General features: G+C 41.2%; 1 protein-coding gene across 4 annotated transcripts in view; it reads left to right on the top strand.

Annotated features, from left to right (window-relative positions):
- Window positions 1–2,965: 2,965 nt before the first annotated feature.
- The window catches only part of TPP2 (tripeptidyl peptidase 2), a 55,896-nt gene continuing 34,350 nt past the window's right edge, over window positions 2,966–24,511 (top strand). For 2 of the 4 annotated variants that reach the window (XM_084844658.1, XM_084844660.1), the window contains exons 1-10: window positions 3,287–3,625; window positions 8,078–8,206; window positions 10,666–10,761; window positions 12,008–12,112; window positions 13,221–13,345; window positions 15,317–15,480; window positions 16,072–16,226; window positions 17,494–17,570; window positions 21,323–21,450; window positions 23,368–23,467. In XM_084844658.1, the coding sequence (XP_084700784.1) occupies window positions 3,461–3,625; window positions 8,078–8,206; window positions 10,666–10,761; window positions 12,008–12,112; window positions 13,221–13,345; window positions 15,317–15,480; window positions 16,072–16,226; window positions 17,494–17,570; window positions 21,323–21,450; window positions 23,368–23,467 (1,244 nt within the window). In that variant the 5' untranslated portion in view covers window positions 3,287–3,460. Of the gene's footprint in view, window positions 3,626–8,077; window positions 8,207–10,665; window positions 10,762–12,007; window positions 12,113–13,220; window positions 13,346–15,316; window positions 15,481–16,071; window positions 16,227–17,493; window positions 17,571–21,322; window positions 21,451–23,367; window positions 23,468–24,511 lie in introns of all 4 variants that reach the window. The other 2 variants (XM_084844659.1, XR_014789245.1) reach the window with 2 other exon arrangements.

Genomic DNA, 24,511 nt, shown 5'->3' with positions numbered 1-24,511 from the left:
TCTCAGTATGGTTATTAAGATCAGCAGGAGAGGCCCTTTTGAAGACACCCTCACTTGCAGATGCCTGTTTCTTGGGCATAGAAGAAAGGGCTTTCTCCAGGGTTGCTCCCAAGCTCTGGAACACACTCCCTGTGGAACTGTGACTAATCCCCATTCTCTTTACATCCATGAAGGGGGTCAAGAGACATCTTTTTAACTTGGCTTTTAAAATTGTTGTTATGGTTTTTAATGTTTTTACTGTTTTGCTGCATTTTTATTTGATTATGGATTTTATGTTCTGGACCTTTTGTAAACTGCCTTAGATGGTCTTAGAAATGCAGTATTAAAATACAGTAAACAAATGAACAAAACAAAACAGAGTGAAAAGAGTTAATAATTTAGGCTGCAACCTGTAAACACTTAGGACTTATATCTGAGTAGACATGGATAGGGTTGCATTGTCAGGTGGGCATTATGAGGTACAAAAAATAATCAGCAAGTGGTCTTAAAACACACTTATTTCTTGCACTTGCTTTTTAAAACCCAGGATTGGGTGAACATTTGATGGGGATTCTTCATTGACTTGTGCTGCTGGTGTTTGGAAAAGCATTACACATGCAACGGAAACCTCAATAATTGCACAATAAAGGGAAGTGGGAGGAAAATGGTTCCTTCAGGAGGAAGGTGCTGGAACAGAGGATGAATATGGTCAAATGATATGAGACAGTGGAAGTTAAATATCTCTCACTCATTAGAAAAATAAAGAATGAACAAATGTATTGTCCTCAAAAGATGCTCGCTTTTCATACTAAACATAATTTTAAATAAGTTATGGGTTTTATCATTATGGATTTGAGTTCAGTTGGAACTTCTGAACACCTTTGTCCTACCACCCTGCCTGGTGCCTCTTGAATCTGCTGAAAGAGGCCTCATTGGCCACCTGGGGAAGGAAGCCCTGCATCTGGCTGCTTGAGAAGCCATTGCAAGGGCAAGGGTATTTCCCTTAATGTTTGCTATGGCCCAGCCTGGCACCCTCCAGATATTCTGGACTGCAGTTTCCATCATCCTCAACATGCTGGTTGGGGCTAATGGTAGTTGTAATTCAAAATGTCTGGCGGGTGCCATGTTGGAGAAGGCTATGAATAAATACATGCATTCTATTAAGAGAATGCACCAAACACCTAACAGGCTCATTCCTTATTAAGCACTTATTATTCGACTTCAAGTATAACCTGATAGGATCTGAACTAGCAGTGACCAACCAGGAAAGAGATCTTGGGGTTGTGATAGACCCCTTGATGAAAATGTCAACCCAGTGTGCAGCTGCTGTAAAAAAGGCTAACTCCATGTTAGGCATAATTAGAAAAGGAATTGAGAATAAAACTGATACTATCATACGACCTTTATACAAGTCTATGGTGCGACCACACTTAGAATACTGTGTACAGTTCTGGTCACCACACTTAAAAAAGGATATTGTAGAGCTGGAAAATGTGCAGAAAAGGACAACTAAAATGTTCAAGGGGCTGGAGTAACTCCCCTACAAGAGGAGGTTGCAACATCTGGGCTTTTTAGCTTGGAAAAAAAGTGGGTAAGGGGAGACATGACAGGGGTGTACAAAATTATGCATGGTGTGGAGTATGTGGATAGGAAGACATTTTTCTCCCTCTCAAAATACTAGAACCTAGGCTCATCCCATGAAGCTGATTGCTGGGAGATTCAGGACAGATAAAAGGAAGTACTTCTTCACATAACATATAGTTAAACTATGGAACTCGCTACCATAGGATGTAGTGATGGCCACCAGTTTGGATGGCTTTAGAAGGGAGTTGGACAAATTCCTGACGGAGAAGGCTATCAATGGCTACTAGTCCTGATGGCTGTGTGCTTCCTCCAGTACCAGAGGCAGCGAGCCTATGTACACCAGTTGCTGGGGAATATAGGTGGGAGGATGCTGTTGCACTCGTGCCCTGCTTGTGGGTTCCCACAGACAGATGGTTGGCCACTGTGTGAACAGAACGCTGAACTATATGGACCCTGGGTCTGATCCAGCACAGCTCTTCTTACGTTCTTATGCACTCCTCTGTAATTATGGCTTTACTCATGGGCTTCGGTCCCAATTGCACAAGCAGAAAGCATTTCCACCTGAGAAAGTGAGGCTCAATTTCCATCAATATCCTCTGCAGCCTACTGCACCCCACAAAAGTAAGCTGTGATGCAGGCTGTTCAGGGGAATTGGTGAATATAGGGAATCTGCCTTGCTTATGCAAGACTTTGGATCCAAGCCCTTGTTTTATTTTGGTCATGTAACTTTTAAGATATATAATACATAGTGTTATTTTCTACCTTACCACCTGCTATGAAAAAGCACAGGACAACAAGTTCTGTCTTTGAATGACCACTAGCTGTTAAATATATAAATAATTTACTTATTACATTGATATCCTGCTTTTCCTCCAAGAAACTTAGGGCAGAATAAATTGTTTTTTTATCCTCATAATCCCTTTTTGTTTTAACAACCCTAAATAATTTGGTGCCATTGGCAAACTTGGCCACTTCACTGCTCGCTCCCAATTCGAAATCATTTAAAATAAGTCATTTCACTGTGTAGGGCAGGGAAGCCAGGCTTGCCAAATTATCCACAAGCTACACTAAAATACGAAGTGGTTTTCCTTTCCCCTTAAATAAAATCTGTCGTATCTCCAACAACACAGATTACAAAGTGAAGTTCCCCAATCCATTGACTCAGCCTTCCCTAACCTGGTGCCTTCCAGATGTATTGGACTAGGGGATGCTGGGAGTTGTAGTCCAACACATCTGGAAGGCACCAGGTTAGGGAAGGCTGAATTAATTTGGCTCTGCTCGGCCTAAATAGCACTCAGCTTCCTATTCAAGGCAACCCTGCCTCTTTAAAGGGTGGACGAGCAGCGCCCTCCTCCCTAAAATAACCACTAGCGGGCAAGCGCACAGATCTCGCGTTATTTGAGGGAGGGGCGGGGCTAAGAACCAGCGCGGGATGACTAGTGACCGCGAACCAATAAATGGGCAAAGGCGGAAAGAGCGGGAGCGCAGATCAAACTACTACTAAGTCGGGTGTCCTCCCTTCCCCATTGGTGCACGCAACAACCAATCGGATTCCAGCTCCCCTCTCGCGCTGCAACGAGTGGCTGCTAGGTTTTGCCGTCGGCTCAACTGCCCGCCCTCCAGCTTCTCGAATCTGTGCCGGCGCTCTTCGCGGCGCATATGCACCCGCTAACTGTACTTATTGATGCGCTCCACTACTATTGGCTGAGCGACCAGCGCATGCGCCTGCCGGGGAAAGAAGCCTCCATCCTGTTCTTCCCTCGAGTAATCCCGGTCTCTGTTTGCCCGAGCCGTTACGTCACCGTGGTCGGCGCGGTCCCCCCTCCTCTTTCTTCTCTGTGTCGCGTGCGTGCCTGGTCACTCTTCTCTCTAGCCTCTCCCTCTCTCCTTGTCCAACATGGCGGCGGGGACCGGAGAGGAGCAGTTCCCGTTCCAAGGGCTCCTGCCCAAGAAGGAGACGGGCGCTGCCGCCTTCCTTTCCCGGTACCCGGAGTATGATGGGCGGGGAGTATTATTGGCCGTTTTAGACACGGGTGTGGACCCCGGAGCGCCGGGCATGCAGGTAAGCGGGGATGTGTTGCGTATTGGTGGGAGAAGGGACATCACCGAGACCAAATTGTCTTTTGCTCCTCCTCCTCCTCCTCCCATCTCTCCCCTTCCCCGGCCACCTCGTGGCTTGGACTGAAGTAGGAAGTTTGGAATAATAAGGATTTATTGTTGTTATGGACAACAGGGGTGGGAGGTAAGCGGTTCCGTGAAGGGGTGCACGAGTCGGGGGTGGCTAGGATCTCTGTAGGAGTTTGTAAACGTGTAACGGGGGATGAGGGGGTCTAGGGGAACATGGCTGTGTAGGAAAAGCAGGGGCTCTGTGAGGGAATTAGTTGGGAAATCCAGGAATTAAAAAAAAAAAATCAGAGACTTAACTGGCAGAAGGCTAGTAAATCCGTAAAAGCAACAAAGAATAAGAGCATAGGAAGAGCCTAACGGATCAGAGCACAGGCCTATGTAGTCCATAATCGTGTTTCCCTCTGTGGCCAACCAGATGTCTTTGAGAACCCCACAAGCAGGACATGAAGGCAATAATCCTCTCCTGCTGCTGTTCCTCACCAGCTGGTATTCAGAGGGAGACTGGAGGCAGCATGTAACCATGATAATCTGTAGCCATTGATAGACTTAACTTCCTTATCTTACAGGCTAACAGATCTATTATATTCAGAGGGGGAGCTGTGGTAGTCTGTTGCAGCAAAAACAAACAAGTCTTGTGGAACCTTAAGGACTAACTAATGTAGGCAGTGGTAGGCAACCTGGTGCCCTCCAGATCTTCTGGATTATAACTCCAAGCCTTCCTGCCCATTGGTTGTGCTAGCTGGGCCTTATGGAAGTTGAAGTCAAAAACATCTGGAGGGTACCAGGCTGCCTTCGTCTTCATTATGGCATAAGCTTTTGTGGACTACAGTCCACTGTTGGATGCTTTTGGCCACAAAAGGTCATGTCATAATGAAGGACTAATGGTCATTTCAGAGGCAAAAATGAAGGGAGAGCCGTTTATGTGTATAAAAGGCCTTGTATGAATTAGCGGGGGCGGGCGGGTTATGGTGTAAAAACTGCTGACAGTGAGGTCCTTGACAAACTGAAGGAATATCTTTTTTTCATACAGACTTAAGCTGAGGGAAAGTATCCTTGTTTTTCCATTTTAGTAAAGATGACAAGAATTCTACGGTACTTTAAAAGGTAACAAATGTCTTGTAGCTTGAGGTTTTTTCGGATGCTGTTGTCTATGGATATTTGTACCTTATTAAGTATCTGTTGACGATGGCACAGGTCTCTTTGATGGTTTTGTTATGTTGCACCATCAATCTTCTGAATACACTCTCTCTTAAACATGTAAAATTGTAGCGGTTACTAGAGAATAGTGAGGGTTTTTAAAAAAAAAATAGGATAGTCATTTCAGTTATGCAAAATGTAATCAGGAAAGAAATTTAGCCCTCTTCAAGTTCTGACTGCAGTTGGACAAGAGGAACCACCTATGTATGAACCACCAGCTTCAGTGTTGAACAGAACTATAAAAGCTCAGGGATGTCACCTTCAGAGTACTTTATCTCAAGTTTGGTGTTGAAAACAGTAAAAGGTCAAGGATAATAAAGGTGAAGAACACTAGGCAGAAGAACATTGGTGAAGAACATTGGCAGAACACTAGGTGTAGGTTGCTGTGATAAATTCCTCAGGATGAATAAAGCAAACCAGTTCTGCCATACTGGAGATTGGGTAACATCCTGTAACTGTGGTTATGCTTACTGTGTTTAAATACATTTATTCAGCACTATGTCTGCTAATCAGGATTAAATCTTAGGGGAAACACCTTGATTCATAATGAGCATGAGGAGGAAGGATTTTGCATTTGTTTGGCATGGGTGCCCCACATGCTAAATGTTTCTTGCCCTTGCCAAATTGGATTAAAGCCAATGGGCCACACATCACAGTTTTAGGCACAGTGAGAACCCATTGTAGAGATTAAGTGTGGCTATTGCCTTTAATAGTAGTAGTATTGTGAATAGAAACATACTAGATCTACTTTAAAGTAAGCCTACTATGCATGCACATGAATTTACATGACATTCTTTGGTAGTTCTTGTTCCAAGACACAAGTGTATTTACTTTCCAAGCAAGTAATATTGAGGGGGAAAGAGACATGGGAGTCTGTTGTCTAGAATGTGGTGAAAACCAAATATTAAGCACTGTAGCACATTCTCCCTAAGGTTTCTATTACTTAAAGTGTAAGGTACTTCGTGTTGGTATCCCTTTCTTCAGTCTATGATGATAGTAATCTTCCTTCCTTTGGGGTTGAGAACTTTTAAAACATTGCATCTCCTTTGAAAGGATGTGCATTAAAATTAAACCTTTGTTAAAGGAGCCACCTTTGAGTAGGAGTTTGACCTCTCATGAAACTAATTGAACTAGAATGGTTCCTGCTTAAACTGATTAGATTGATTGTTCTCACAAGCTTGGTGGGATGAGAACACATGATGATAGACTCTGAAAGTCTTCTCTAGGAGATGCCCTGCATATGAATGTGCACAGACAAAATGATAGGTATGGGGTAAGTATCTTGAATGACTAGAGAGGATGGGTTGGAATTGGGCCTAATTATATTAAATTTTACCTCTGGGAAAACTTGCTTCTCATTAGAGTTAATTAGTTATTTGGAGTATGTTTGCTTGGTTAAACTATGGAATTTACTTCCATAGGATGTAGTGGTGGCCTGCCACCTTGGATGCTTTAAAAGGGGATTAGGCAATTACATGGAGAATAAGGCTATCTATGGCTAGGAATCATAACGTCTAGATATTATCTCCAGTATCAGGGGTAGTATGTGTCCAAGTACCAGTTGCTGGGGAACATGAGAGGGATGGTGCTGTTGTGCTCATGTTTTGCTTGTGGGTTTCCTGTAGGGTTTTGTTTGACCACTGTAGGAGCAGAATGCTGGACTTGATAGGCCTTTGCTCTGATCCAACACAGATACTCTTAGGTTCTTATAGGGTTGGTGCATTTTGTAATTACTCATAGGTAAAAATGCAACATTTTCAAGCACCTTGAGTTATTTGAGAAAGAAGCACCTATTTTTTAAAAATGTAATCATTTTGCAGATTTGTATTCCTCAGTATAAAACTTTCAGTGTAAATCTTGGTGAAAAGCCACTTTCCCAGCAAGGTGAAGTAGGAAGTAAAAATCCATTGTTACTACCCCAAAACTAAAACATTTCTATTATTACCTATTGATGTACAAGTTTCATCTTCTTGGCGAAACTGGTATGGTGTTAGATTTTAGATGATCTCTTCTATATGTAACAGTTATGAATAAGGTAAAAGAAATGTGAGGCCAAGACCACTAGTTGATACATGAATGGTTAATACCGCTCCCAACTCTCCATAGTGAATTTAAGTTTGGCTTGAGTCCTGTCACTCAGGTACACTCTTGCTTCATGTTTACTCTTACATATTTCAAAATAAATCTTGTGTGCCTCCATGGTGGACTGATCAATAGCCTGCTGTGTGAAGTTTGACATGAAGATGAAATTGTTTTCTATGCTTTTGAAATAAGGCATTGTCCATTTTGCCTTCTTGTCTGGCTGGCTTCTACAGTGAATTTTCTATCATGGTCTTTATCTTTTCCTGTCAAGACCTGCCCCTGCTTTGTCATATCCTCCCACCTGTCTTTCCATGCTGTTGATGTCTGTGACAGTATACTGTCTGTCTGCTTCTTCCTGTGTTATTACTTCCTATTCCATCCCACTCCAGGGGAATGCATGTTCTATATCCTTATCTCTAGCCACCTCTTCTTAAATGAACATTTCTGTGGATAATGTATGAATGCAAAATCTTAGTGCTCTTAATTGGTAGTCCAGTGATAAATACTTTATGGGTGTTATCTTCTGATATTTGTTTTTGTCTAAGCTTTTCTCTATTTTAATATATTCTCAGGTTTCTCCCATATGAACCTGCTCAGTCACTGTTATAATCTGTGGAGACCCTCTTGTTTCCCATCTATCCCAGTGGGCTGCCTTTTCATGACCAGGGAGAGGGCCTTCTCGGTAGTAGTACCTTCCTCTTGGGGGAGGTTTGTCTCACCCACCCACCCACCCCGCCCTCTTTTTGGATAGGCCACATTACTCAGCCTGGTTTTCATTTGACTGCTGGTTATGTTTGGACCGTTATTATTGAATTAGGGCTCTACTGGGCATTATGTATATGGTGCTTCTGTCTTTATCATTATTTTATTATGTTTTGTGGTTTTAAAGTTCTGTTGTATGCCACCTTGAGAGGGTTTACCCTAAAAGATGGCTTATAAATCTTTTAAATAAAATAAATAATAACTTGCTCTAAGAAACTGTCCGTTTTTACCAAACCAAGCAGCAGAGTTCCTACATGCTGAGGGTAGATATTTTCCAGATGTTATGTTGCCCATAGGACATTCATGGTTCTTTTAGTTGCATCTTTATTTTATTGTTATTTTTTAGATTACAACTGATGGAAAACCCAAGATAATTGACATAATAGATACAACAGGCAGTGGTGATGTAAACACTTCAACTGTTACAGAACCGAAGGATGGGGAACTCATTGGTCTTTCAGGAAGAACTCTGAAGGTAAAGATGATTTGGAATTAAATGTGATGACCTCTTTGGAAAAATCCAAGATGCCTTGTTTAAACTTGAGAGCAGATTATCTGGACCTCAAGCCAGCTATATGTAAAGTAGAATGATCAGTAATAGCATGTGACCTTGAGACATGTTGAAATCTGTAGTAACACTCCTGTTTTTAATTTGTACTTAAGTGTTTGTTTATAAAAATTGCATGAGTTAAATACATCTGAGAGTACAAGCTAGTAATATCTTTGGCAAGGTGAGGTAGTTCTGATGCTAATCTAGTCATACTGGGACAATTTTGTGTTTTACATTTCCACCCACATAGTTTGAATCTTGAGGCATCAGCTGTCTTCCTCACCATTACATTCATAGTTAGCTCCAGTAAGCCTTGCCAGCTATTTATTTATTTCATTTCTATACCGCCCAATAGCTGAAGCTCTCTGGGCGGTTCACAAAAAAGAACACCTTTTCCCAGATTTTCCTGGTGTATCAACTGCATCCTCTCCTGGAAGATTGGGACTTCATCTCCGTTATCCATGCTTTGGGTGGGCTAACTGTAATGTGCATATATGTTGAACTTTGAAGACAGTTCAGAAACTAACTGGTCTAAAATGGCAGTTGCTATAATTTTAATTGGGTGAACCTGCTAAGACCATATAACATCTGTCCTAAAAGAAATACGTTAGTTCTTCGTTCCCAGTCGCAATTCTGAGTGCTAGTTTTGACCTTCAGCACTTTACTTGGCCTAGGTCCCACCCATCTGAAGGAAGGCTGCCTCCTCCTGTATATTCCTCTCAATTGAGGTCCTGTGAAGAGGCTCATTTGTGAGTGTCCCCATCTTTTGAAATAGGTCTGGATGGGTGACCATAGACCTAAGATTACCTTGGCGATGGTGCCTAGGTTATGAAACACCCTGTCTAGGCTGGTGGCTTGTCCTGCTTCCTACTCACTTTTAGGTTGCAGCCAAAAACCCTTTTATTTCAAAGAGCTTTTTAATTGAATCTAATTTTTTTAACCTGAGCTGTTTGTCTTTTAAATTCTGTCCTTGTTTGGTTTTTTTATGCTGTATATGGTGTTCATGGGCAGAATGCAACCCTTGTGCTAGCCCCGCAATTTCCAGTCCACAAGAGGCCCCTAGTGCTTGCGGACTGGTGATTCAGCACTTCTGGAGGCAAGCCCTGAAACAAGCAGAAATGCTCGTTTCTGGAAGGGGACAGATCAGTGGAGCTCACATAAGTGGAGCTCAGATGGGCAGCATTGGATTCTGCCCTACATCTTTTGTTTTGGGTTTGTATTTTATTGTAAACCACTCATAGCTTTTCTGTGGAGCAATAAAACAATTTCAACAAATAAATATACCTACGTAAGAGGTTAATCCACTCAGAATGCAACAGGTGCAAGTCAAACTCTGTACACAATCTAAATGCAGGTCTGATGTGTGAGTCAAATTCTTATGACTCCTGTAGAGATGTTTAAAATCATTTTAAAATGTACTCCATTTTAAAGGATTTTTGTAGGCATTTTAAAATTTTAAGAACTTTTGCTACTGTCAGATTCAAAATATAAAAATCAAGTTCTTAGGAGTTTTCTTTTGCAGTGTGTGCTGGCAGTCCACACGATGGACCTCCAGGAGAGAGCCATGCATACAGCCAGACATTTGCTTGTTGTTTTCACTGCAATCCATCAAGCAAACCTAAGGCTATATGGATAGGTATCTCTTGCACACATGTGTCCCATCTTTGTTTGCTATTTGTTCTCCTGCTTTGTAAATAATGTGATGAAGGGGAGACTGTTCTATCCTACATGTATCATTTGCTACTTCATTTGTGTATAGAATCCCCAGAGGCCTTTTTCATTTTCTTCGGGTGGTTGTGTGCCTTTGACAGAGTAGTAAACTCTTAGAAAGAGCGAATATCATAATATTTGCCACTAACACACGTATTAAGTATGTGCACTCGAAGTGATTTGAACCATGTTCTGTAGTAATGTGCTCTGACATTATCAATTTTAGTGCCTGCTCCTATGTATGTTTACTTGTAATGAAGTCCAATGGGGTTTACCTTCAACTGTATATAGATGTGGAGATCCATTCATATATCTACCATATTTTCCTAAAATGCCTGTAAAGAAGCAAGTATTTCTATAGCTGTTTCGCATATGGGGAGCTTGGATAAGAGTGTAACACTTAAGAACAGGCAGATAAGATAAACTGTGTTCTCAAAAAGATTTGAGAACAGCCCAGGTATCATTTTGAATTTCTTGTGAAAGCCTGCAGCTGATCTATGTACTACTGCAATCTATGCATATTTATCATGAGGTAAGCCCCATTGAGCATAGTGCGGCTTGCTTGGCGAGTATGTATGCATAGGATTTGGCTGTGGATATAAAAAAATGTGCATGCCTCATTGAGCTGAACATAGACAAAACTATGTAGATTTCTAAATTCTTCCTTTTTTCAGATCCCAACAGACTGGATGAATCCTTCAGGAAAGTATCATATTGGCTTAAAAAATGGTTATGACTTCTATCCTAAAGCGCTTAAGGAGCGAATACAGGTAATACCGCTTTGCATTTGCATTTCTTAGTCCCTCATCTTAACTTTGTCATTTTTTGCTTACAAATGTTTTTTGTTCTGATGTAACACCAAATCATGTTTGGTGTCATGTCAATAAGCGTGGAATGAGCCTTAGGCTGTTATAAGCCCTGCTATCCTGTGATTGCACTATCCTTTACTAATCTGCCACTGTTTTGTGTTTGTCCTTCAAAAAGAATCCTGATTTGCAGGGCTCACACGAACCATAGTTGGCCAGTTCAGATGTAATTGCAAGCTATAGTTTCAATGAAAGTAGAAGCAAATCACTAAAGCAGTGTGTGCGAAGGGAAGAGAAGGAAGGTGTGTGCAAGAGCGCAGGAATTGTTCATATAGCACCACACCATGGTTTGTTAAATGGAAACCAACTCTGTGTCACTGCACTCCATTTTATTATAATGGTATTCTTCTCTGACACTGATTCCGAGAACTATCTTTCATTACATCTGCCAGGTTAGTAGGAAGGTTAGTCTCTCTAACTAGAGAGGGCCATGGCTTTCTAACCAGCCCTGCATCAGCATACTGAGCACTCTGGGAGTTTCATGATTCACCTTGGCTTGATGCTTGGTTGCAACAGTTAACACTTGTAATGTGGAAGTGTTTGTTCATTTCTGTCATGCTTGCCTTTAAAAAACAATTTCACCCCTTTTGCTATTACATAGGATGCTGCTTGAATTTATTTATTTATTTATTTTATTTAAAACATTTGTATCCCACACTATATCATTAAGATCTCAGGGCAGAGTACAGATAATATCAACTGAAACAGTTTAAAACAAATAATTTAAACAGCTGAAAGCATATTAGCCGTTAAAAGAGCTAATACCAATTAGAAAATCTAAAACAATAAAACAGTGTGCAACTTTATGGAATTCAATTAGCCCTCAAAGGCGTTGATGAAAAAGCCATGTTTTGAAATGAAACCAATGTCTGAGCCAGTTGGGCCTCGAAGGGGAGGGCATTCCACAACCAGGCTGCCACAGCAGAGAAGGCTTTCTTCCATGTCTCACCATAGCATTTGTCTCGCACTGGTGGGACGCAGAGGAGGGCCTCTCCAACAGATCTCAGTCCTCGGGCAGGCATATATAGGGAGATGTTCTCCCTCAAATATCAAGGCCCCAGGCCACTTAGGGAAGTACTATGGTGTGAGACTTGTTTGTACTATAGAATATGAGGATGTTGATCTGAAACCATTTTTATCATTACTGCAGAAAGAACGCAAGGAAAAACTTTGGGATCCTGTTCACAGGTTGGTGCTAGCAGATGCCTGTAGGAAACAAGATGAATTTGAAGCCACTCACAGCTCTCCATCACAGGTTTGTCCTAAGAAATAGGTCGAAGCCTTCAAGTGCTGCTTCCTAGGATGTTCCAGGATGCTCTAGGAATGAGGTTTCTGTGGCAAGAACCATAGATCCTCTTCCTAGAGTGTATTTCTCTTGTTTTTTTGAATGCTCCCATTATCTTTTGGGTGGCGGCGCATGCTGGGGGACTTTCAAACAGAGCTTGATAACATACTTTTTGCACTCATTTTCTATAGTCACGGTCCAGATTTAGTTGTGTGTAAACAAGATGTTAATGTATGACTAGTTGCACAGAGTGGGGATGTGCATTGGAATGAGGATCCCATTCAACAAGCTGAATATGAACCAACAATGTGATGTGGCTGCAAAAAAGGCAAATGCTATTTTGGGCTGCATTAATAGAAGCATAGCTTCCAAATCCCAGGAAGTACTAGTTCCCCTCTACTCAGCACTGGTTAGGCCTCATCTGGAGTACTGTGTCCAGTTCTGGGCACCACATTTTAAGAAGGATGCAGACAAACTGGAGAGGCTTCAGAGGAGGGCTACAAACAATATCAGGGGACTGGAAACAAAGCCCTATGAAGAGAGACTGAAAGAACTGGGCATGTTTAGCCTTGAAAAGAGAAGACTGAGGGGAGATATGATAGCACTCTTCAAGTACTTGAAAGGTTGTCACAGAGAAGAAGGCCAGGATCTTTTCTTGATCATCCCAGAGTGCAGGACACGGAATAATGGGCTCAAGTGACAGGAAGCCAGATTCCAGCTGAACATCAGGAAAAACCTCCTGACTGTAAGAGCAATACGACAATGGAACCAATTACCTGGGGAGGTGGTGGGCTCTGCCACACTGGAGGCCTTCAAGATGAGGCTGGACAGCCATTTGTCAGGGATGCTCTGACTTGGATTCCTGCATTGAGCAGGGTATTGGACTCGATGGCCTTGTAGGCCTGTTCCAACCCTACTATTCTATGACTATTCTTTGACAACACAGAGTGCATTTTTGTTTGATTGCACATCCAGTTCTTGCCCTAGGTTCTGAGCACAGTAAGTGATATCCACATGGATCTCCCTAGCTGGATCAGGGCATGCTTTATAAAGTATGCTAAAGTATTTCATCTTTCAGGAAAACAAACTAATGAAGGAAGAGCTTCAGAGTCAAGTGGAGTTGCTGAATTCTTTTGAGAAAAAATATAATGATCCTGGCCCTGTATATGACTGCTTGGTATGGCATGATGGTGAAACCTGGAGGTAATTTTTTCTTCACTTAAAATACCTATTCATCCTTTTAGTCCTTGCTTGCAAAATAATAATGAGTAACTGGACTTGCACATCTATATTGTAATGACCTTGTGACTATGAAGCCTGGCCACTAAGTGCATGTATGACCAGAGCCAGGTGGTTGCCTGAGACACGAAGAGTTGGTGCTACTTTCCAGGGATCTTTGGAGCAAAGTCAAAGGATCAGGATTGCAGCCTTCCCCTCCACTGCATGTCATGGAGAAGCAGGGAGGGAAACAGACCTTCCTATTTTTTGCAGGGCTTCCAGGAAGAGAGGAAGTGGTATACTTTCTTTCCTTAGACACCCACACAAATTGAAAGAATCATCCATCACATCCCCCAACTTGCTGCTCCTCTGCAACTTAAGCATAACAGGGGAACATTCTTTTCACCCTCTCCCAAGCCAGATGAAGAGATGAGATGGTGACAGATGGACGCAGAGGCTGGATTCAGACAGCACAATAACCCACACTCAAAGGTTGAACCATAGGTCATTGCTGAAATGTGGGTTATCGTATTGTAGGAACCCAGTTGTGATAACTAACCATGGTTTGTTAATCATGAACAACCCACAGTTCACAACCATAGAACAAACCATGGGTTCTCTTCATGGGTTGTTTCTGGTTTAAAAAAAAACCATGGTTAATAGCATGGCTGGGGTTCAGACCACACAATAACTCACAGTTCAACGTCAACCCATACTCAACCCTGGAGTGTGGGTCATCATGTTGTCTGAACCCAGTTACAGGCAGGTGGGCTGGCACTTGCAAAATTGCTGTGATGCTCACCACTAGAATGGCTTGGCCCTTTCTGTCACCATCAATTCCCATAAAGATAAGAGAACTGTTGCCACTGAGGAAGGAGAAGACAGTGAGCTGTGTGTGTCAGAAATAGCAACTCCCATCTTCCCCTCTCCTCTAGGAATCTCAGAGAGGGAGGATGGAGCTGGCTAGGTTTCACATACTGTTTTTGATTTACCAGCCAAATCTTTGGCTTAAGGCCTCTAGTTAGTATTGTAATGTATTGATCTGATTTGTCTTAAAAATATTCCTGTGAACTACCTTGAGCGCTTGGAAATATTGCTGAAATGTTTTCTTTTTTTATTTGAGTTTGCTTATTGTTTGCTGTGCAAGGAGCTTATTAAAATACTAATTGCTTTAAAACTGTAACCAGCCTGCCAGTGCATTGTTGCTCTTTAGTGTTTTATTGTAAGCAAAGTACAGATTGATGCAGGGAAGTGGTTTTTGCCCTGTTTTGTGATTTCTTAATGAGAGCTTATGGGAATGTAGTGCTAGCGCTGCCACATCATTAGGAATTTTAGACCAGGAGGTGCAGGTGGGACCTGGTAAGAACAGGAGGCTGGGAACCTGACTTAGGCCATTCAGGGCTCAATCCTATGTGTGTTTATATAGGAAAAAAATGTATAAACTGTGCTGCTGGGGCATGCTGGATGTTGTAGACCTTTTTTCTTTCTAAACATGCAAGGATTGCGCCTTTAATCAGGGCTAAGGTCTGAAGGCATATTGTATCTGGGACTAGCAAATGCCTGAATGGGGGATTGCCTAGGAGCTCCGTGTATTCTGTCTTGAGTACTATTGAAGAAAAATGGAATCTAAATTTAATGTATCTCTTTTAAAAAAACAAAACATGCAGCAAACCAACTTACATCCCTGTCAGATGATACCAAGGCTTATGACAGAGCAAGAACTCTTTCACACCTTTAATTACCAGTTTTTATTTGCACAACTAAAATCAGCTTAATATCTTCCTCTTCACACTATCGTCTATGCAATCATGTTAGTAAACAGGCTTGGGAACCGCTGCTGTAATTGAATTGCAAAAGATCAATTACCGTTTCAGATCAAATTTGAGAAAAAAATCTGTAATCTTCTAAGAAAAGAAAACTGATAATTTGTGCATATGCTCTTTTCTTTATCTATAGAGCTTGTATAGATTTAAGTGAAGTTGGTGACTTTTCTAACTGCACTGTTTTACGGAACTACAAAGAAGGTCAAGACTATGGATCTTTTGGTACATCAGAGATGTTGAATTACTCTGTCAATATTTATGATGAAGGAAATCTGCTCTCAATTGTGACAAGTGGAGGTAAGATTAATGTCATAAAACAATTCTTAAGTATCATTTTTCTTATTTCTCTAAATGTATACCTTGCCATATCCTGAAAGCTAATATTAAAGCCATTAGAAAACAAAATAAATATGAAAGATAACCCCATTGTCTTAACTCTTGGCCACAAAGACCCATTCCATAAATGGTAAGCCTTGTTCCTGGGTAGACCTGCTCACAGTTCAGGCATATTTTAACCACCCTCATGCAATCCGGGGTGTGTGCACGCGCTAGTGTGGTTTAATGTCCAGCTTGGAGAACCCCTCCCAAGGTTGCTGTAAGACATGGAGCTGTGTGCACGTAATGAATCGTGAGCATTTATGTGGCTATACATATGAAGCAAGCCAAAAACACAACCCAAGAGAGAAATTCATGTACTCCGGGCACAATAGGTTGTGGAACAGCTGTAAAGAATGCCTTTCATCATGCAGTTGCCATGTTAAATGTGATAATGAGATGGTATATTAAAAGGGTGCTGTCAAGGTTGTTTCATGGATCAGAATGGGCAGCTACTCTTCATAAAAATGATATGTTCTGCTCTTTTAATATGGATTGTATTTATTCCTTCAGGTGCACATGGGACACATGTTGCTAGTATAGCTGCTGGATATTTCCCAGATGAACCAGATCGGAATGGCGTGGCCCCTGGTGCACAAATTCTTGCAATCAAGATTGGCGATACAAGATTAAGCACCATGGAAACTGGCACTGGCCTTATAAGAGCTGTAAGTATTGGCCATTGTATACCTATCATGTGTAAATAAATATTTCCAGGGGGTAGCGCAAGTAGAACGCTCCCAGCTTGTTCATTCATTAAATTTCCTTTTGTTGCAAAGGCAACGTTAGTTCAATAAACCTCTTGGAAGTGAGCAAGTGCTCTCCTTAGATTGCTTTGCAGCCAAGTTTACAGCTAAGTGACTAGCATGAATATCCACAGCAATGAGCTAAAAATACTTCTAAGCAGAAGCTGTAATGGCAAAGAGTGAAAGGTCATGAGCGTTGTTCACTGAAAGCAGGGGTGGCTGGCTTCTTGAGCCTAGAACGCCATATCCTCCCCACCCGAGCTGCTGGGGGCCACTCACGTTTATTTATTTTATGCATTTTTAGATTTTTCGGACAAAAAAAGCTATCAGGGTAGCTTATGTAAATTCATATAAAAACATAGCCAGGACATAGCATGTGTGCATATTGGCCAGTGAGGATCTGACCCCTGGGATGTCCTCTTGGTGCTGCTGTGAGAAGTTTGATGGCCAGGTGGTAGGAAACACTGGAAGCTTTTCTGTTGCCTCGCCAGCAATTGGCTTCCTTTCCAGCTCACCCTCCCACTGCTGCTTCCTGCTTCTTTTCTCTCTTTCTACTCCCCCCCCCCCCCCCAGTATAACTTCTGACCTGGTAAGCAACAGCACCACTTGTGTTCCAGCAAGCACCATGTGTGAAATGCCAAGCTGTTCTGCATTTGCTGGGTCAGAAGCAGCTACCGGGCAGTGCTTCACAAGGCACTACTTCTCACCCAAGAGGCATCTGCTGCAGTCTCAAGGGTGTCTGTGGGGGACCGATGATGCCGGGATGATTCAGGAACAGCAGGGCACTGGGAGGGAAACCAGAGAGTGGCAAAAGGCAGTGCTCATCTCAAGCTTCCTTCCCAACTGGCCTTGAATGAGGTTTGTAGAAACAGGATTTGAAAAGGTATGGCCCAACAGCCACCAATTGCTAATCCTGTCTTAAAGAATTAATTGCTGTGTAACCAAAGCATTGAAGGAGCTTTTAGGCCCTTACATTCTTGAGCATATACTGTCCTAGAAAATCTGTTTGTCGTTAAGGTACCAAAAGATTGTGTTTTAGAAAAATAATAGTAAATGAAACAGGCATATCTGCTTTTAAAAAGCAATCTTTGAACCTTGGAAAAAATGCTAGTTGGCGATATAGGAGTTCAGTATAAGCAGACAATGTCATTTATGCGCTGCTGAGTATTCAACTCCTTAACTTTAACAGATGATAGAAACAATAAAATACAAGTGTGACCTGGTTAACTACAGTTATGGAGAGGCAACCCACTGGCCAAATGCTGGGTGAGTAGACTATGTTTTTATGACCATTACTTTGTTCTGTGCCAGGGATGGCCAACTTCTTCAGCCCAAGATACTGGCTTTAGCAACCAGCTGTTTGGCTGTCTCTTAATTTGCGCACTCTTCAAGGGACGATTGTTTCGACTGGGACCACTGGGCTGTTCCACTTCCAAGGACTAGATGTTGGGGTAGGGGAGGCGGAGACTTGATGAAGACGTTGCGGCAGAAGGGGGATATGAAGGGAATAAAGCAGTATTGAGGGGGCTGTATGGCAGTGGTTCCCAGTCTTTGGTCACAAGAACATAAAAATTGACTTGCCAACTGAAATTTGCTGAAGGCAAAGTCAAAATATCTGATTTTCATAAAATTTGGAATGATTTTATTGTGTATACAAATCATATGCATACACAGCAATATTTGTCAAAGCTTTTTCTCAGTTTATGAGAAAGAGGCTAAATATAATTTGTTATTATAACGAACCATAGTGAAAACCTCCAAGCAGCCAATGGATTCCACCTGTATTTTTGTCTTATAAAGGGGGGAAAATGTTAAATGTACTACCCTATGTCAACAGTTCAATTTAAATTTCCTGTATTTGTTTGCTTATTTGTTTGTCATCGTTTTTCCCCAATTTTTTAACGTGAATTTCAATAAACAAACAGAAAACGACATAACAAAACCAAAAAGAAAAAAAGTGTAACAATGTTCTAAAACCCTCAGTTTCAAATCATTACAGTATTCTAGAAAGAGAAAAAAATGGAAAGAAAGTATAGGTTACACATAAACGTCAGTAAAAGCAGACCAAACTTCCACAAATATGCCCATTTGCAAGTTATGCCTATATACCACTCTTTCAAATGTTGCTAGCGTTGTTAAGTCTTCGGTCCATTGCAATATGGGTGGTGAGCTTTTATCCTTGCAGTATCATAGTATCAGTCTTTTAGCAACCAAAAGGGCACAAAAAATCCATTTACGCTGACCATGTGTTACATTCCAAGAAGCAGGTAAGTAATTAAAAGAACATTTACCTCAGTAAATATAAAAGAGCATTCCAATACAAAATTTATTTGTATAATAACTTCCTCCCAAAATAAGGCAACCATTGGGCATTTCTAAAACATATGAATAAGAGAAGCGTTGACTGCATTACACCTCCAACAATTAGCCGAATTTGACAAACCTTTATTAAATAGATGTCTTGGCATATAATAGACCCGAAACAATTTTTTTTTTACTGAATAAGGCATAACCGAAGATCTGTTGAGCTATCTGATACAGATGCCAAAACGGCAGTCTATTGATTAAACAAAATAGGACATTCCAATTCAACACAATATGTTCCATTCCTGCTGTCAACCACTTGTATCATATTTATTCATTGGTAATAAATATTTATAAACATGAATTGTAGATCGATATATCTGATCAGCTTCAATGAGTATTTCCAGTAGCGAAGGAGACTCCAAAGCAGTAAAAGCAGCAGGACTGAATCTAGATACTAACAAATGTTTCAAGTGCAAGTATCGCCATTCCACTGTAGCAGGCAAATCAAATTGATCTTGCAAAGTTGAAAATAACAAGAACTCATAATCAGTTCCCACTAATTGATCCAGGGTGAAGATCCTTTTATCTGTCCAGGTCCACCATAAAAACATTTTCCTTCCAATTATTAAATCTGGATTTCCCCATGAAGTCAATTTAGCATGGGAAAATGAGTTAAACTGTAACTGGCGTGACATTATACGCCACACTTCTCTAACTGCCAAAATTGTGGAAGGAGCTCGTCTGCCTTAATATGCTGAGAACCTAATGTCATCCATTTAAAGAGAGGCTCCAGACAAGAAGATTCCAATACTGACCAAGGTGGAAAATCAAACCTGAGTGGAAAAGACCAAATTTTGGTACAAGTCAGCAAATAAGCCTGATGGTACATAGCTAGATCTGGAAACCAAACCCACCTTCGTTAATTGGAAGTTGCATCCTTTTCAAGGATATTATTGGTGGAAAGGACACCCCCCCCCCCCCAATTTACGAAACAAAGCATTAAGTTTTGGAAATATTTGCTGGGTATAAGTATAGGGATCCCATGTATAACATAAATAATTTGAGGTATGGTATTCATCTTAAGTGTATTCACCTTACCCCATAAACATAACTTTAAAGATGCCCATCTATCTATAGCTTGTGAAGTATCATCAATCAACTTATTTAAATTTAACCTAAACATTTAAGATGTATCTCTAGGGATAATTATTCCCAAATAAGTAATAAACTCTGGGCACCATTGAAATTGCCAATTGGCTAATACACTAGAGTATTGGCTAATACACTAGCATATACCCTATCTCCAATTGGCATTATTTCCAACTTTGACCAATAAATCGAATAGCCGGACAATTCACCAAAGGTATTAATCAGTTTTATCAAAGCTGGAACCAATGACTGGAGTCTCGAGATAAATAACAAAAGATCATCAGCATAAAGGCTAGTTTTAAATTCTAAACCAAAATGGACAAATCTATTAATACTACTATTTTGTCTAATAGCACACGCCAGGGGTTCCAAGCATAAGTTGAATGACCTTGTCTGGTGCCTTGCCCAAGTAAAAAAAAAAAGAAAAGAAAAAAAAGCTGAAAATAAACCGTTAGTCATTTGTCATTGTAATTAAAATGAGAACATAAAAAGCCCTGCTTGATCAGACCAAAGATCTATCAAATCTGCCTCCAATACTGGAGGTAATATATAGTCATCTGGGCTAGTAGCCATTGGTAGCCTTATTCTTATCCTCCATGAATCTGTCTTATTCTCCCTTTAAAGCCATTCAAGTTGGCAGTCATCACTGTAGTCTAGGTATTGTTGCGCTACAGTTTCCATCACCCCTGACCATTGGCCTTGCTGGCTGGGGCTGATGGGAGTTACTGTCAAACAACATCTGGGGATGCAAGGTTGAGAGCCACTCTACCTAAGATAATTGTGAGATAGCAAGTTAAGGAAGGAACTACAGCAAATTGGTAGGTCGTGACAATGCACTGGGTTTCTCAGTCAGGTGAGTCAGCCAGTCAGATACCTGGGAGGAGGGTTGGCCTATGATCATGTAATGGAATACCTTGAAGGATTGTGGTCTACAAGGCTATTGAAAGACGCAGTTGTCCTGTGACTTGAAATGCTTTCAGGAGGAATGGCACCCACGATAAATATTTCATTTATGCTTGCTATTTGACAGTAGAAACTTTTCTTGTCAACTGATTCATGGTCTTTGTGGTGGATCAGCTCCCACTCTAATCGTGACTTTTGGCTTGAGAAACACCTATGTTAGCTGGACAACTTGTTGAACAGGTTTTTTTGGCTATGTTCCTTAATAGTTCTAGAGTAATAGCTTGGGTTGCTCATCATCTATCACTTTCATGAAACTCTGCCCACTTTTCCATGGGGAATCCTGCCCATTCTACTTCATACAGTGATATCACAGTGCTGAGTAAGTTGCATTTATTCCCTAGAATTGTTGTGCACCCTCAGAGAGCTTCAGCTGTTGGGTGATATAGAAATATAATAAATAAATACGTAAGAAGTGGGCAGTATGTTGCAAACAACAAAACTGGCCAAATGCCTTGTGCAGTTTAAGAAGGCTGCAGCATGTGCAGATTGATGCAATTAAAGGTGTCTACTTCCGCCTAGGAGTATTTTTCACAGGTGGGGGTGGAATGGAATTCGAAAGAACGACTGAACCAGCTTATGCTTTCTTGCATCTATTCTAGGAGAATATGTGAGGTAATTAATGAAGCTGTATGGAAACACAATGTAATCTATGTTTCAAGTGCTGGGAACAATGGTCCTTGTCTGTCCACTGTTGGATGCCCAGGTGGAACAACATCTAGTGTGATTGGCAAGTATTTTGAATTGTATAAAGATATTTGTGCTGAGGCTGGAAAGAGACTTCAGTGATAAGCATGTATTCCCAAACCTATATTTGCCTCCAGTAAGGTGGGTCATTCAACCCTTCCTCTACTCACCACCTTTCATCTTTAACTGCTCTGCCATGTCCACTTTTCCCCCACTCACCTCGGTTTCTCAATCTCAGAAGCACAACTTACATATCAGGAATAAATATGGAATTGAGTATCCGATGTCTGCTGCCAAATGTCTAATTTACCCTGAATAATTAAGAGTGCAACCCTATGATAGTGACTGAGAGCTCTGAGATCAGAGCACTCCATTTTCCTTCTGTCAAGAGCCAGGTAGAGTGGGCAAAGGGTGAAGGCAATTTTACCTCTCATTCCTTCCCAAAATAAACAGCTAGACAAGCCTTTGAGCCCATGTAGCTCACTTACCAATGATGGGCAGGGACAGGCGCTGGAGAGACTATAGGATCCTCTGGATCCTGGCCTCTCCACTCCTCTTTGTGGCCGCTGCAAGGTCTCTGTTGTGACATCAGAAAGCAGCCACCACAGTGCTTTCTACGGCAGCTGCAAGGGGGAGGGGGGAACAATCCAATCTTGGATTCCCCTTCCCGAGGCCATAGACACTCCAACAACCTCGTAGGGGAGTGGAGGTAGAGGGACAATCCCAGGGAGCTAGGATTACTCTGTAGTTAGTAGCAGGATAATAGATTATAGCTAGAATCTGTATTTTGTTGAGGAATGCAAATGGGGCTAGAAAACTTAAGGGCATGATTATTTTTATTGTAATGATTCTAAATTGTCTCATTAGGCAGTTCTAATATACCAGTAAAATCAGGCAAAATGTTAAAATTCTCTAATATGAAAAGCTAAAGGTATGGCATGAGAAAAATATCTTAGCTTGGCATTTACAACTATACAGTGAGGCTGCTTTTCTGGTCTCTGTGGGGAGTGAATTGTACTGTGGTACCACCAGAGTAAAGGCCCTGCCCTCATCAGCCTCCTGTGAAAGTAAGATTGGAGCAGATATGTTGACCTGAATAAGTGAGGAGGCTCATAGGTGAAGAAGGCATTCCCAGATTAGGACTATTATGCATCGTAACAATATAAGAAGAGTCCTGATGAATCAGACCAAAGACTGATCTAGTTCAGAATTCTGCTCACACTGTGCCCAACTAAATGCTTATTGGAAGCCCACAAGCAGGGCATATGTGCAATAGCATCTTGCTGCTTGTGTTCTGCAGCAACTGATATACAGAGACAAAAGTGCTGGAGATAACATACAGCCATCATGACTAGTAGCCATTCATAGCTTTATCCTCCATGTATTTGTCTAATTCCTTTTTAAGCTATTCAGGTTGGTAGCTATCACTCCATCCTGTGGTTGCAAAATCCAGAGGTAACTATGCACTGTGTGAAGAGGTACTTCCTTTTATCTGTCCTGAATCTCCCAATCTCGTGCATCTCCAGTCTGGTGGAGATACATGAGATTGAACAGAAACCTGAGAAGTGGCTATGTCAGATAGGCATTAACAGATCTGTACTTCTTAGTGTAGCATTGCTGCTGCATGCGTTTGCTTTACTTTCTCAAGATTCTAATATTCAGACATAAGAAAATAAAACACTTTATATGTGATGCCTTGCATTTAAAATTAGGGGGTAGGCAGTCTGGTGCCATTTGGATGTTTTAGACTAAAACTCCCCTAATTCTTGATCATTGGCTCTGCTGGCAGGGGCTGATGGGAGCTGTAGTCTAAAATATCTAGAGGGCACTGGATTGCCTACTCCTGTGATCAGAAGTATTGAATATCTCTATCATAACCATAACTGACATAAATTGTTAAATAGCGCTTTGAGAACCACCTACAGCAGATGATAGCTCAAACTTATGCCAAATTTTGCAGGTGTTGGTGCTTATGTATCGCCTGATATGATGGTTGCTGAGTACTCATTGCGAGAGAAACTACCTGCAAATCAATACACTTGGTCATCTCGAGGGCCCAGGTAGGTGATGAGTTGATTCATGAGCTTGTGTATTATGTTTGTATTATCCGTTTAACCTTTCAGAAAATAAAGGGGAAATGCAGCTTAGAAAAACTTTTCTGATTGCGGGAACGTAATTCTTGATAACAAATTGATTCCTGTGACAGTCCTGCAGCTTCATGTTTACCCTAATAAAAAGTAAATGCTACACTTTGGAAACTCAAATGCTGCAAGGTGATCATGAGTAGGGAAGAGGGAGAAAATCATTTGGTTTGCATTTTAATGTTAAACTATCTAATTCACATTCTGTGAACCAGTGAGTATGTGAACTAAAATGCAGTTATCCTTCAGTACTTCTCTGAATTTTGTAATGCAGTTCTCTAATTAAAAAATGCATACATTAGGAGAGTGTGTACAAAATGTTAATATTAGTGAAAGCATAACAAATGTATTATATGGGGAAATGGTTTGCAAAAAATGCATATATTAGGCAGAAGTGCATACTAAAATGCATATATTAGAAGAGAGGCCCACAAAAATGCATACACATTTTCATATGGACTTTTATTTTTTTGAAGCACAGACAGATGTGGAAATGGGACGGAGTGTATTTAAGATAAGAAAAATGAGAACCTGAAATGGACAGATTCATCCATCCCTAATCATGAGCAGAATAAATAACAGGGCCCAGTAAACCATGTAATTTACCTGGCAAGATTGGGCTCCCCCCCCCCCCAAATTTCAGGTATTTTGTTGAAGGACTAGTAAGCAAAAAGAATAGATGTTGGTTGGTTTTACAGGGAAGTGCTTGAGAAAAGGAAGTACTTCAGGGGAGAGAACAGTGGGATGAGAGAAAATTAAAAACACTTGAGACAGTGGGTGAATACAGGCAGCCATTTACCAAATGGTAACTTGCTGTAGTAAGCAACGACTTGGTAGGTCATTTCCTCCTGCCAAGTTGTAGGGTCCAAAGCTCAATGGTACAGCAAGTGCATAATGTCCTGGATTCAGGACTGCCAGTTAAAGGATCTTATTAAACAAGAGCTAAGGAAGACCTTTGCCAGT

This window comes from Heloderma suspectum, chromosome 3 (assembly GCF_057233095.1).
Source record: "Heloderma suspectum isolate Gila_16-S chromosome 3, 16-S_ref, whole genome shotgun sequence".
NCBI classification, from domain to species: Eukaryota; Metazoa; Chordata; class Lepidosauria; order Squamata; family Helodermatidae; genus Heloderma; species Heloderma suspectum.
This window is presented reverse-complemented; position numbering and strand designations above follow the sequence as displayed.